The 13,194-nt window shown below is 51.9% G+C and overlaps 2 protein-coding genes across 2 annotated transcripts; one reads left to right on the plus strand and one right to left on the minus strand.

Annotated features, from left to right (window-relative positions):
* Positions 1-178: 178 nt before the first annotated feature.
* TULP2 (TUB like protein 2) lies at positions 179-7,608 on the plus strand. The gene is made up of 13 exons (XM_019741432.2): positions 179-447; positions 736-768; positions 1,233-1,284; positions 1,690-1,816; positions 2,516-2,653; positions 2,909-3,025; positions 3,861-3,982; positions 4,645-4,956; positions 5,847-6,019; positions 6,526-6,640; positions 6,732-6,830; positions 6,986-7,157; positions 7,446-7,608. The coding sequence occupies exons 2-13, from the start codon at positions 737-739 to the stop codon at positions 7,577-7,579; spliced, it is 1,593 nt and encodes a 530-aa protein (XP_019596991.2). The 5' UTR covers positions 179-447; position 736; the 3' UTR covers positions 7,580-7,608.
* Positions 7,609-8,695: 1,087 nt separating this feature from the next.
* PPP1R15A (protein phosphatase 1 regulatory subunit 15A) lies at positions 8,696-12,212 on the minus strand. Its single transcript, XM_019741676.2, has 3 exons — positions 11,984-12,212; positions 9,534-11,270; positions 8,696-9,128 (listed from the first exon to the last, which is right to left on the minus strand). Exons 2-3 carry the CDS (start codon positions 11,259-11,261, stop codon positions 8,778-8,780), a joined length of 2,079 nt encoding a protein of 692 aa, XP_019597235.2. The 5' UTR covers positions 11,262-11,270; positions 11,984-12,212; the 3' UTR covers positions 8,696-8,777.
* Between the last annotated feature and the right edge of the window lie 982 nt (positions 12,213-13,194).

The raw sequence follows: 13,194 nt of genomic DNA on the forward strand, positions 1-13,194 counted from the left end.
TTTCCCAGTTACTTTCGCCCCAAGAAGTGGCTCCGAGTTACAGATGAATAGCAACTGTCATAGATCACCTTATAAGTTTTTTTATATAAGTAAGAGTAGTAAGAGCGAGACTACACTACGGCTTGTCTGAGGTCCCTTTAAGGAACACTTGCATCCCCTTCCAATTTAGAACCCCTGCAACAGGGTAGCCCGGCTGCAGCAGAAGTCAGGGGTCATTGCTTTATCGGAAGTAGAGCGCGAGGGAACAGAAGAAGGGAGGTCCTGTGCAGCCCTCTTTCTTCCTCCACTTACTTCCCAGAGACCCAGAGATTACGTCCCCAGCTCCCAAAGAGAAGGTCAGGTATATTTAGAAGTTGGCCAGAGAGGCAAGGAAGGCACTGAGGCGTGAACCTGAAAAGGCTCTCCAGGCAGGAGAGGAGGAGAGAGAGTCTTCAGGATCCCAGGCAGGTGGGTGTTGGTGGTCTGGGAGTCGGGTGTTTGGGGTCCAGAGTCCTGAGTTCCCATGCCTGGATGTAAGAAAGAGTTAGGTATTTGGGGGAGAGAGAACTGGACTCCTGGGCCCCTGAAAGTGATGAAAGCTGGAAACAGGCTGCTGGGTCCCTGGACAGGAGGAGGTACTGGAATTCAGGCTGCCTGGGTCCATGAAGAAATTTAAAGCTTAAGATCAGGTGTTGGAGGGCAGAGTCCATTTGTATGTTGGATCTGGGTCCTGACTCCTCATTCTTGCTTCTCCAGAATGTCTCAGGAGAATGACACATGGAAGAAAGAGTGAGTGGGGAAACAGGATGGGCAGGGGTGGAGATGGGAGTACAAGGGGGAACTTGAAGTTTGATTATGCCTCCACACACTCGGGTCTGGCCTTATAATGGTGTTTGCCAGTTCAGCACCATCAGTCTCACAGGAAAGGTCTGAGAGCCTGGACTTCTGGGTCCTACCTAAAGGGAGTGAGTTTCAGATGAAGGCTCATGTGTCTAAAAGAAGAGGGCTTGGGGGCTTGGACTCCCAAGTCCTGAGACAGGAGGGCCCTACTATCTGTGACTCCTAGGTTCTAAACAAGCCAGTGCTTGGAGATAGAGCTTCAGAACTGGGGGGAGCCTGCTCAGGTTCTACCCCTTCTGTGACCTCACAAGTCCTCAGAATCTTACATTGGGAGGGGAGGAAAGGGGTCTTGGGCAACGCGGGGGGTCGGGGGGTGCCCTGCTTGCTGTCGCCATAGCCTGCATCTCTCTCAGGATCCTGGGGGATGAGATCGCTGCCATAAGACTTCAGAAGCTGGAACAGCAGGTACTATACCCAGGAATCCTGCCACCCACGCTGTGCTATCTTCCATAGATCCCCAGAAGCCCCATCCCCAGGACTTTCCCTGGGACTCCTGGCCCTGGTTGGTTCTCTTGGAGCCTCAAGTTCTGCAATTGGATAATGATGAAATAGGAATTCAGGATCCTAGAGAAGCAAACCTTGGTGATGAGACTCCAGAAATTCTAAGGAACAAGAGCCCTGGGAGCGCAGGTCCTGGGGGACGAGGGGATTGAGTGTCAGGACTACTGGATGTTTAGAAGGAGGAGCTGAGGGACTGAGGGCCTGCACTCCAGGAATTCGCCCATCGATGCAGGCCTTCCCTTGCCCTAGGCCCCTTTTCACCCCAGTGTCCCACAGGATTCCTGGGCCCCACACACCCCTTTCCCATAGCGGCGGCTGTTTGAGAAGAAGCAGCGACGAAAGCGCCAAGAGCCCCTCATGGTTCAGGCTAATCCTGACGCTCCCTTTCGGTCCCGCCGCCGCGGTCGGCGGGAGGAGTGCCTTGCGAGTGACAGCGGTGAGGAAATGTTCCTAGGGTCCGGCAGGATAGTGGGCCTGGAGTGAGAGGGTCTTGGGAAGCCCGGGGGCGGGGTCATTGGAATGCGGGGCGGGGTCTACACGACTCAGTGGGAGGAGCCTGGCAGAGCGGGGGAGCTGAGATGTGGTGGAGCACTCCGGCAGAACCCTGAAAAGTCCGAGTACACAAACTGTGGTGTCCCCAGGGAGAGCCCGGGTGCACGGCAAGATGCAACTAGAGGGTGGGGCACAGGAGAATCCCGTGATTGGGCTTGTTAGAGCTCTTGATCGGAGCTTGCGAGAGCCGAGGACCGCCCAACGAGAGTGGGGGCGGGGTCTAGGGCGTACTGGGGCGAGGCCTGGTGGACCCGGGAGGCGGGGCCTGGAAAAACAGTGGATGCAGTTCCGAGGAACCCCAGGGTTGAAATTGGCAAAGCCAGGGGGATCCGGGCCTAGGTCATTTAGAGACCAGGTCCTGGATACTGGCTGGGATTGTTGATGCTCGGAGTCTTCAACAACTTAGCTGTAGAGCTGTGCTTGTTTGAGCCTTAGAATAAAGTTTGTGTTCTGAGTGGATCTCGGGGTGTGGGGTGGTCAATCAATCAGAGGCTATGCCTGGAAACCCAGTGAAGAGGCAGATCTTCACGGAGGACCGGAATGTGTACATCGTGTTAATGGGCCTCGCTTCACCTTTTCGCAGGCCTGGGGAATGCTTTCCTCTGGGAGAACGTGCCAAAGGCACATCTGCGCTCTAGTGTCTACAGTGTCCTGGGCACTGTGAGATGTGGTGGAGATAGTAGCGGTGAGAGCTGCCCCTTGGTGTCGCTGATTGAAGCAGGTAATCTCGAGCCCTTGGACCGCCTATACCCTAGGACTCCACTCCCACTAGAACCCAGGAGTCTGGAACCTCAATTCTTGCTCTCCAAAGGACCCAGGATTCCAGATCCCTGCGGGCCCTGAAATCCCTCACACCAAGGACTTCAGGTCTTAAAGCTTCTCCTTCTCCACACCCAGGAAGCTGATCTGCAGCCCTTTGCTCCCCCAGTACTCAGAAATCCCAGTTTCTAATCCCCTTCCCTATCCTGGCCACCAGACAGTTCTGATCCAGACTTGGAAGAAGTTTCTGTGGAGGACGTTTCTGTATCTCCGCTTCCTGTCAAAGAGCTTCCAGGAACAAGACGCAGGGGTTGGCCACCCTGTGAACGACTTGGTAATTTCAGGGACATCATCAAGCTCTCTGGTCCAAGTGGCAAATACTCCCCCTTTTTTGTAACAACTTTTTTGAGATAATTTTACATACCATCTAATTCACTCATTTAAAGTTTACAATTCCATGGTTTTTAGTATATTTACAGAGATGTGCACCTATCACCACAATCAATTCTAGAACATTTTCATCACACCCAGAAAAAAACCTGTACCTTTTAGCAGTCACTGCCTTCCACCCCCCACTCCCTTTTCTCCTAGCCCTAGGCAATCACTAACCCTCTTTATGCCTCTTTAGATTTGCCTATTCTGGATGTTTCATATAAATAGAATAATTCAGTATATGATCTTTTGTGACTGACCTCTTTTGCTTGTTTTTAAGGTTCATCTATGTTGTTGTATTATCAGAACTTCATTCCTTTTTTATTCCTTAATAATATTCCATCGTAGTAACACTTCATTTGATTCCGATTACATGACCAATGACTTCAAAACAGGAATCTTAATTGTCCCCCTAAAACGCCACTCTACCCATTAACCCCATTTTAGTTCCCAGGTCTCTCCGATGCTCTGTCTGGGACAAGGGAAAGAGAGGAGTCTAATCCCTCTCTGTCCTTAGACCCAGGGCAGTCAGAGACTTCTTGGCCAGTGTAGACCCTCTGCACATGGGAGAAGTGGGATATCTGGCAAGTGAGTGAGGGTGATGAGTCATAAATAGGGGCCACAAACCCAGGAGTTCTGGCCTTCTCTAGCTAGCACTGGTGAACTTGTCCCAAGCTCCTAGGACCCAGGTCAGGTGTCCTGAGCTCAGTCTTCTTCTGGCTTCTTTCACCCCTTAGGGTCCAGTGCAGAGGACAAGAGCAAACCCCAGGATCTTGCAGATAAATACAAGTTCTGTAGTCTGGCACCAAATCCTGGAACAAATAGTGACTGGGGACGCGGAGATTCGGCCTCCAAACAGGTGGGCGATGGCACAGCCAATCAAGAGAGAGGAGGAGGAGAGCTAGCCTTAGATTCTAGGGAAGGTGGGGCTAAAATTCTGCAGCGCAGAGACCCTTTTTACTGGTTGGTGGGACCTGTTGTGACTTGGCTAGCAAAGACCCTGTGAGTGGACCATTAATGAAATCTATCTAGAGGATTTGAATTAATGTGAGGATGTACGTTAAAATCCAGCCCACTGAAAGGTAGTGAGCTTTAGAGAGGGTGAAACTGTGATAAGATGGAGCCAATTGGCACTCACTTTGGTATTGATGAAAGTGAGAGAGTTTCAGTTGGGTAGATCCAGTTCTCATTATATGTTATCTAGACTGAATCAACACTGGTTTTAGCTAAATGGGCAATGCTTTCAAAGGGATTCTCCAATCGGTAGATGGAAAGGGTGTGACTGCACAGGGAAGCTAATGGTGCTGAACGATCAACAGAGGATTAGAGCTTGGCTGGGTGGGACCCTTGAACGGACTGGCCAATCAGCAGGTGGCCGAGATGTTTGACCAATAGGCAGAAAACATAATCGAGAGTGGGAGTAACCCTGAGCTGGAATGGCCAATCAGTAATTGGCAAGGGGGTGTTGGGGGTAGCCGGGGTCTCCGCTATCCCTCAACTTGAATTTGGCGTGTGGGCTAGGGCGAAGACTTGGAAGACCACGAAGAGGAGTCCGAGTCTACAGTGAGGAGCTTCCCGGGGGCGGTCGATGAGGAAGTGTCCGAGGCCCTGGAAGGCAAGGGCGGCGCGGGCAGAAGCGATGTGGGAAGCGCGCCCCACTTTTCTCTCCGCGCCTCAGGCCCTTGGCTGGGCGAAGACTTGGCAGCATATGTGCTGCGGCCAGCCATGCGGGACCGTATGGTGCAGTGTCGCATCAGTCGTGACAAGCGAGGTGTAGATAAGGGCATGTTCCCTTTCTACTATCTCTACCTGGAGGCGGCCGAGGGCCAGAAGGTGCGGTTTGGCAGCTTGGGGAGCAAGCCCCACCTCCCAGGGGCAAGTCCTGCTCCTTGCTGTGTGAGGTCAAGCCTTTCACGAATGCAGGCCTTGCTCACCACTGAGCTAGGACCAAGTCAAGTTGGACCACTGTCAAGTCCAACTCCAAAACCTACCCTTCACAGAACTAGGCTCCTTGTAGAGCCCAGTGGCATAGGTCCTACCCATCTCATAACCAAGCCCTGCCCACTATGGAGATGGGTCCGCCTTTCTCAGAGTCAGGCCACATCCTCTCAGAACCTCCAGAGGTACTGGCCCCATGCCTTACAGACCAAACTCCCACCATTTACAGACCTTATAGAGGTATTGGCCCCATCTTTGTAGGTCCAAGTCTGGCCCCTTCACTGAACCTTCTTTGCTATCAGGCTCCACCCAATCCTGGGATAAGCCCTGTCCCCTCAGGAACCAAGCCCATCCCCTCGTGGATTTCCCATCCAGAGCGAAACCACGCCCCTTTCAGTCTGGCCAATCCCCTCTGTGTGGCTGCCTCTCCTTAAGGCACTCCATTTCACCCAGAAAGAGGCTTTTTTCTACTTAGAGCCAGACCTGCTATTCCCAGATGAAATACCTACCAAAGTCCTGTTGCAATGTTCAAAGTGAGGTTCTTCCCTATTCTACAAAGCCAGGTCCTGCCTGCAATCAGTCTTCCCTGCTTAGGCTCTGCCTGAATCCTGGACACAATGTCAGAAGGACTGAAGGAGATACTATATTAAGATGTGAAGCTCCCCTTCAGGACGCAGCTGATGATTTCCTTCAGTGAGAATTGCATCTCCCAGCAAGCCTTGGGACGCTTATTTCCCCATTACCCTTTCCTTTGTTGTAGGGACATAGTGTTTCCTTATTTTTAGACCCCTAGCGGTAACCAGATACCAGAAATCGATTCTGATTGGCTGTTCTCACAGCCACAGCACTTCCTTCTCGCTGCGCGCAAGAGAAAGAGGAGCAAAACTTCTAATTACCTCATCTCCCTGGACCCCACAGACCTGTCTCGGAATGGGAACAACTTTATGGGCAAAGTCAGGTAGCCCGAGCCCTGATGTGTGTGAGAAACAGATGGCAGGGCACCTGGGGGAAAGGGACAATTGAACTACATTTCCCAACAGGGCACAGGGCATAAGTTCCACCTGCTCTAGGAACTTTTCTCTTAGGGACTGATGGGCTTTGTAGTTCTTCAGCTTGTAACACCCAGGTGGTTGGGAATAGAAGAACTGAAAGCTTTTGAACAGAGCCTGACATTTAAGACATTTAACTTCTTGAAAGGCAAGGTACTGGGACTCCTAAGTTCCTGAGTAGGAGAAGAGGGCTGGGATGTGTGAATTTTTGTGTCCTAGAGGACAGAGTGTTCCTAAAGGACCAAGACAGAAAACTAAAAATCATGGCTCACATGTGGATACATGGAACACGAAAATGGGTCTTATGTAGAGGATTAATGGGAAGGGTTGATGACATGACATGGGAAAGCAGTTAACATATAGCAACACAGTAACACTTATTATTTCTTTTCTGACCACACTCTTCCTGGAGCAGATCGAATGTCTTGGGCACCAAGTTCACCATCTTTGACAATGGGGTGAATCCCGAAAGGAAGAATTATGTCCCGGAATCAGCTCGGATCAGGAAAGAGCTGGGCGCTGTGTGTTATGTGAGTGTCCCGGAGACTAGAGAGAGAATGGAGCAGGTTGGTGTGGAGGAAGGGAGAAAGAGCCAAGCCAACTGGAGCATAATACCCGCAGGAGACCAACGTCTTGGGAATCCAAGGGCCCCGGAAAATGACTGTGATCATTCCAGGAATCGATGCCCAGAACCGGAGAATCAGCATCCAGCCACAAAATGTGAGTGGGCCAAGGTTGAGAATCTCTGGGTAAAGCCGGGAGGATTTTGTCTGACTTATGTATCTCAGGGAGGAGAGACTAGGAACTCAAAATTCTGTGTGGAGAAAAAGGCTAGTTGGTGGTAGGTTAACCACGCCCCTTACTTTATCCTCTAGGAACAGGAGTCTCTACTGAGTCGCCTCCAGAATGGGGCCTTCCAGGGCTTGTACCTTCTGCAAAACAAAGCCCCATTGTGGAGCTACGAGAGCGGCACCTACGTGCTCAATTTTCGTGGTCGAGTGACTCGGGCCTCGGTCAAGAACTTCCAGATTGTGCATCCATATGACCGTGAGCTGCTAGGAACCGGTTTACCAGGGCAAGGGGTGGGCGGGGTAGGGTGGGACCGGAACAGATGATAACTACTTATTCTATCAGCACTTAAGCGTTTTTCTAGGTAGGGCCGACTCCAAGCTGTTGCAAAGCCTCTTGGGAACTGTAGTTTACACGGCCCTCAGGGGTTTTTTCTGGTTTAGTAAGGGCGCCGTACAGCCCTTTGGGAGTCGTAGTTTTCGCAGCTCGAAGGCCTGCTGTAGGGAAATGAGTAAGACTAGGCTTAGTTCCTGACTTTATCCTCAGCGGACTACCTGGTGCTCCAGTTCGGCCGCGTTGCCCCAGACATGTTCACCATGGACTTCCGCTTCCCTCTTTGCCCTCTCCAAGCCTTCGCCATCTGCTTGTCCAGTTTCGATGGGAAACTGGCATGTGAGTAATCCAATGAAATAACAGTATTCTCATACGCTCCTGTGCCTGCTCATTTGGAGGAATGGCTCCAGCATACCTTCTTTTGCACCACCTTACTAGTAACCAACACGTATTACAAGCCTCCTGGGTACCCAATCCTGGGTTCTAGTGGGACTCACAGTGGATCATGGGAGATGGGTCTTAAACAACAAATTAAAATGATCCTCTGCTATACAAAAGCACATGGAGGCACAAATCGGTCAGAGCGAGGCAGCTCTAAAAAAATGATTTTCATAGTATACCTGAAGAACTCAGAGGAACTGGCTAAGGGGGGGGGGGGTCAGAGTTGGGAACAATCAGACAATAGGCACAGCTCATACAAAGATCTTAAGGTGGAAGGGGGCTTGGTTGGTTTGGGAAAATGAAAGGTTAGTGTGGCAGGAGCCTGGAGAACCAATGGAGGAGGGGCAGGGTATGAGTCTGGACAGGGTACAGGACATTTGGACCACTCTTGTTTGATTTGAACTGCTGGACAGACCTTATGATGTCAGAGGAGAGTTCTAAGCTGGAGACATAAACTAAACTAAGATGATATTTGAAGACATGCATGGGTGAGAGTGAGAAAAATTATAATACTAGCTAACACATATTTTTAATTGACAAGCATTGTTTTAAATATGAACTTCTCTGGGTCCTTATAATCCCTTAAGGTATGTGCAGTTGTTAGCCACATTTTACAGATAAGGAAACTGAGTCAGTGGACACAGGGCTTATAAATGTGAAATCAGGCAGCTGAAAAACTTGAACTCACCATGTAAAGGCCAGTAGGAGGATGAGTCTTTATATTCCAGAGAGACACATAAAACTGGAGCTTAACCCTTTTTTAGAGATCAGTGAGTCCAGCTCTCAATCCCCTTGGGGAGATAATTGTCCCCATTTTAATAAAATTCAGGTGAAAGCCAAAGAAAAACTACAAAACTCACCATCCTTGTTCAAAAGGGGCCTCAGGAGGAGGAGGCAAATTTGAAGGATGATGGGAAATGTAGTTTATCCTCTATTAAGACACTTTATGCTATTACCTCCAACTACCTCTGGGACCCAGGAGTAGTAGATACTGTCAATTCAGATACACACAGTGACATTGCTCACTACAAATCAAAAGGCTTTATTTCTTAAACCAACTGGAAAAAATAAATAAATAGTTAATAACATGCAAACCACATGATCTTAGCCACGCCTCCCACTGAGGTCAAGGCAAGGAGACAGGGACACATAAAGAGGGGAGGGAGAGGCCACAGCATGGCTCAAGGCCATGGCCTGGGCAGTGGATGTGGGCAAAGTCTGGGTAGGGGCAGATATGGCAGCCAGGGAAGGGGGAGGGTTCCCAAGGCGTACCCAGGCCCTGGCCCGGGCTGCATGGGTGAGGCAGGGGCCCAGCTTCTCCTGAGCCTGGGCAATTCGGCGGGCAAAGCGGCTGCGATCCCGGGCAAGCTGCTCCCAGGGGCCCCGGCGGGCAGCCTGGGCTGGTCCTGCCCAGACAGCCAGGAAATGGATGGAGACCTTCTCAGAGAAGCGCACCTGGAGACAGACCGGCACAGACATGGGGAGACACAGAAATACAGACATAAGATACACAGGGCCAAAGGGGAGAGGGGGGAGAGAGAAAGAGAGAGAGAACCAGACAAAAATTAGTAACACGAAGATGCTTGCTCTCTTAGTCACCTGCCTGCCACTGGACTCTCCATCTGACTCACTGAAGGTGGTGGAGATTCTCTGGGGTTGACACTCTCTGGGGCTGACATGAGTCACAGCTGCTTCCTTCTCTCATGGGGTCCAGCCTCTTGCAAAGGATTGCATTACAGTGAACACAGCCCTCCCAGGGGAGTTCACATGCAACCCTCTGTAACACATTGGGAAACCAGAAGTCCCAGCTCGCAGCTCCCTCCTCCCCAACACTCAAGAATCTGAGCCCTTAGCACCCACCTTTCTGGCCTTTTGGGGGGTCTCAGGGTCCAGATGCTGGGTGATGGTTTCTGCAGACTTGAGGGACTTGAGCCGTCTTTGCAGTCGGAGGGGCAGCTGAGGAGGAGCCCAGGGAGGTGGTGGCTTCTCTCCAGGTAAATAGATGGTCACTCGGAAGGGGTGGGGCTCTTCCTCCCACTCCTCAGCAGCTTCCCTTCCCTCTGTCTCCTCTCCAGATGGATATGTCCAGCCTCTGAGGAGGGCACTCTGGGCCTGAAGGGAAGAACTTGGCCCTGAGTCAGCTGTTTCTGAATCATCTTTTTCATCATTTTCCTCCTCCGAGTCCTCCCCTGGTCGATACACCCAGGCCCTCAAGAAGGTGCTTGTGGGAGGGATAGAAGAGGGATCCTCAGCTTCTCCCTCTTCTTCAGCTGCTCCTGAATCACTATCCTCATCTTCCTCCTCTGAGTCCTCCCCTGGTCGATACACCCAGGCCCTCAAGAAGGTGCTTGTGGGAGGGATAGAAGAAAGACCCTCAGCTTCTCCCTCTTCTTCAGCTGCTCCTGAATCACTGTCCTCATCTTCCTCCTCCGAGTCCTCCCCTGGTTGATACACCCAGGCCCTCAAGAAGGTGCTTGTGGGAGGGACAGAAGAAGGACCCTCAGCTTCTCCCTCTTCTTCAGCTGCTCCTGAATCACTGTCCTCATCTTCCTCCTCCGAGTCCTTCCCTGGTCGATATACCCAGGCCCTCAAGAAGGTACTTGTGTGTGAGTCGGAAGACAGACCCTCAGCTTCCCCTGAAACACTGTCCTCATCCTCTTCATCATCTTCCTCTGTGATCTTACTGGGTTGATGTTGCCAGGTCCTGAGCAGGGGCCTCTGGGCTAGAATTGAGTGTGGCCCTAAGTCAGCTTTTATCTCAGCCTTTCCATCCTCCTCTTCCTCCTCAGACTCCTCTTCTGAACAACACTCCCAGGTGCTGGGGTGGGAACCTGCAGATGAAGGGGAAATAGAGGGCAGCCTGGCTTCTTTATTCTCTGTTCTTCTTTCTTCCTCCTTGGCACAAGCTTCTTCCTCCCCTGCACAATACGCCCAAGCTCTGGGCTTGGGTCCCAGAGATAAGGGGGAAGTACATGTTCTGGGAGCTGCTTTGTTTACAGCTTCTCTGTCCTCTTCCTCCTCCCTTTCCACCCCTGGGTGGCACCCCCAGTGTGATGGAGGGAAAGAGAAGAGGGTGGTCACTTTATCTTCAGCAACTCCTCCTTCCTCAAATTCCTCCCCAGGAGGGCCTTGCAGGGTTCTTCTCAAAAGGTTGGGGGACAGGAAAGTAGGCTGGCCATCTATATATTCACTTCCCTGCTCCCTAGGGTCACTGGTTGCTTCTTCCCTACCATAGTCTTCATCATCATCATCATCTGAAAGTCCCCAGGCTTCAAGAAGAGAATTGTTGGCTTTCAGATCAGGGTGGGCCCCCCAGGATGCTTCTCCATCCTCTTCAATAGCCTCCCCTTGAGGGTGCCTTCCCCAGGGGGCATAGTGGGCAGCCAAAGAAGCCTTAGCTTCTCCCTCCAGGCCAACTTCTCCCTGATCTGTGCTTGTTATTGATTTCACCAGCCAGGACTCTGGAGCTTCTGGGCCCCTCAGCCGGCTCCAGGCCCAGCTGAGAAAGCCCATCAGTGGTGACAAGAGGAAGAAGGTGTGGGCATCCCTCCAGGGGGTGAGCTGATAGTGCACTTGGCGTGGAGCCATTTGTCTGGGCTGGGAAAAAGGAATAAAGTTTAGAAGGCATTTAGGAAATAGCATCAGGGGATGACTGCTGAGTCATAGCAACGGAAGTACACAAATAGCAACATGACAATCCCTGCCCACATTCCTTTCTGATCCCAGCCACTCCCATCTCTGTCCCTGGGTTCACACATCTCCTCTCAATACCCAGAAGTCTGGGTCCCCATTTTCTCCTTTCTTAGACCCAAGAGTCCAAGTCCCCAGACCGCTCTTCCCTCAGATCCAGAAGTCCTAGTCCCAAGAATCAAGAACACAGGTCCTGTACTTGCTCCCCTTGGGGACAAAGTCCTAGTCCCTGGTTCTCTTATCCTCCTGAGGATTGACAAACCAGGCCTGCAACACCTTCCTCCCTCGGAGACGCAAAAATTCCGACTGTCCCTCTCCTCCAATGGTCCCTCACTGGGGATGAGTCTGGCTCCCAGACCCCTTTCCCTCAGGCTCAGCACTTCAGGCTGCCAATTCTTCTACAGCCTAAGTTGGAGCCCTGGCGTCCGTTCCGTCCCACCCCTCCCCAGACACAGGAGTTCAGGCTCCCAGGCCCTCTTCCTCTGGACCCAGGAGTCCTAGCCCCGAGCCCTCCTGTCTCAGTACCCTGGAAGTACCAAGCTCTCTCCTCATTACTGACCAGGAGTCTGATCCCCAGCCCCGACCCCCTGGGGATCCATTCCTTCTGATCCCTCACTCACCGGCTGGGGGCTGCGCGTCACCCCGGGGGCAGAAGGGCCGGTTCAGGGTGCCACAAGCGATCGCAGGTCCGGACGGCTCGGGAGGCCAGAGCTTTCATCTCGCCCTCCGGCGTCGGGATCAGGGACTCAAGTTATCACCGGTCGCTGCGAGCGCTGTCGCGACAAACGGGCGCGGGGTCGTGCAGGGTGGCGCATGTAATCAACAACAGGACTAGGAACCGATCCAACTAGTGCTGACACCGCCCGCAAGGCTTTTATAGTCTAACGCGGCCGGACGTGCTGACGTCACGATAAGAGGCGGGTTTTCGAAACGAAGACGTGAGAAAACAGGAAGGGAAAATAAGGTTGGAATTCTCGCGGCAATTCCGGGCTTTGTGGTGTCACTGCAGCCGTTCAAAATTGGTCACTCCCGGAAACAAGCGAGCTGTCAATCAAACGTGGCTTAAGCACCGAGGGAGCTTCCTCAGCCCTTGTTTTGGGCAAATGCCTTTCCCACCCCAATTTAAGCGGCAGGCCCCAGTCTAGAGTCTCGCACCTTCACATCTGGTCCACTTCTCCGTCCCCCCTCCCCCTGCGGAAGAGTATTGCTGTTTTCATTTCACAGATGAGGAAACTGAGACTTGGGAATGAAGTCACCTGCTCAAGATGGTTCACAGCTGAGTCTAGGTACATTACAAATGAGAATGTTAAGCATCTTGAAGGCAGGCCCTTTGATTTGCTCACTGCCTTCTTAGTGCCAAACACATAGTGGATACTCAACAAATATTTGGTGACTAAACAGGAAACCAAAAGCTCAGACCCCATCGGGGCTTCACGCACAAGGCTCCATGTCTGGATTTCACCTGCTTCAAACTCGGACTCACCCAAAAGCTCTGCTTACACAAACTGAAATTCTGGGTGGGTGGCATCGACTGAACCTCATGGGAGCAGGATGTCTGCCACAAGATCCAGACCCAAGGACATGGTCCCAATTCCCCAGCTCAATCCCCCTCCCTGGTCCATAATTTTGCTCCTCAAAATATGCCCAGGAAACATGTCTCCCTCCTGAGAGGGTCAGCCTCAGTCTAAAACAGAATTCTCACCTGCATCTGAGGTGAAGAGCTGACCCTGTCCACTGTACCCTGCTCTAGCCAGAATCCAGGAATCCAGGGCCACTCCCTCCTCCCTGGAGGATCTGGACTCAGCGCCACACTTCCAGACCCCCGGCTCCA

This window comes from Rhinolophus sinicus, linkage group LG11 (genome assembly GCF_036562045.2).
Source record: "Rhinolophus sinicus isolate RSC01 linkage group LG11, ASM3656204v1, whole genome shotgun sequence".
NCBI lineage: Eukaryota > Metazoa > Chordata > Mammalia > Chiroptera > Rhinolophidae > Rhinolophus > Rhinolophus sinicus.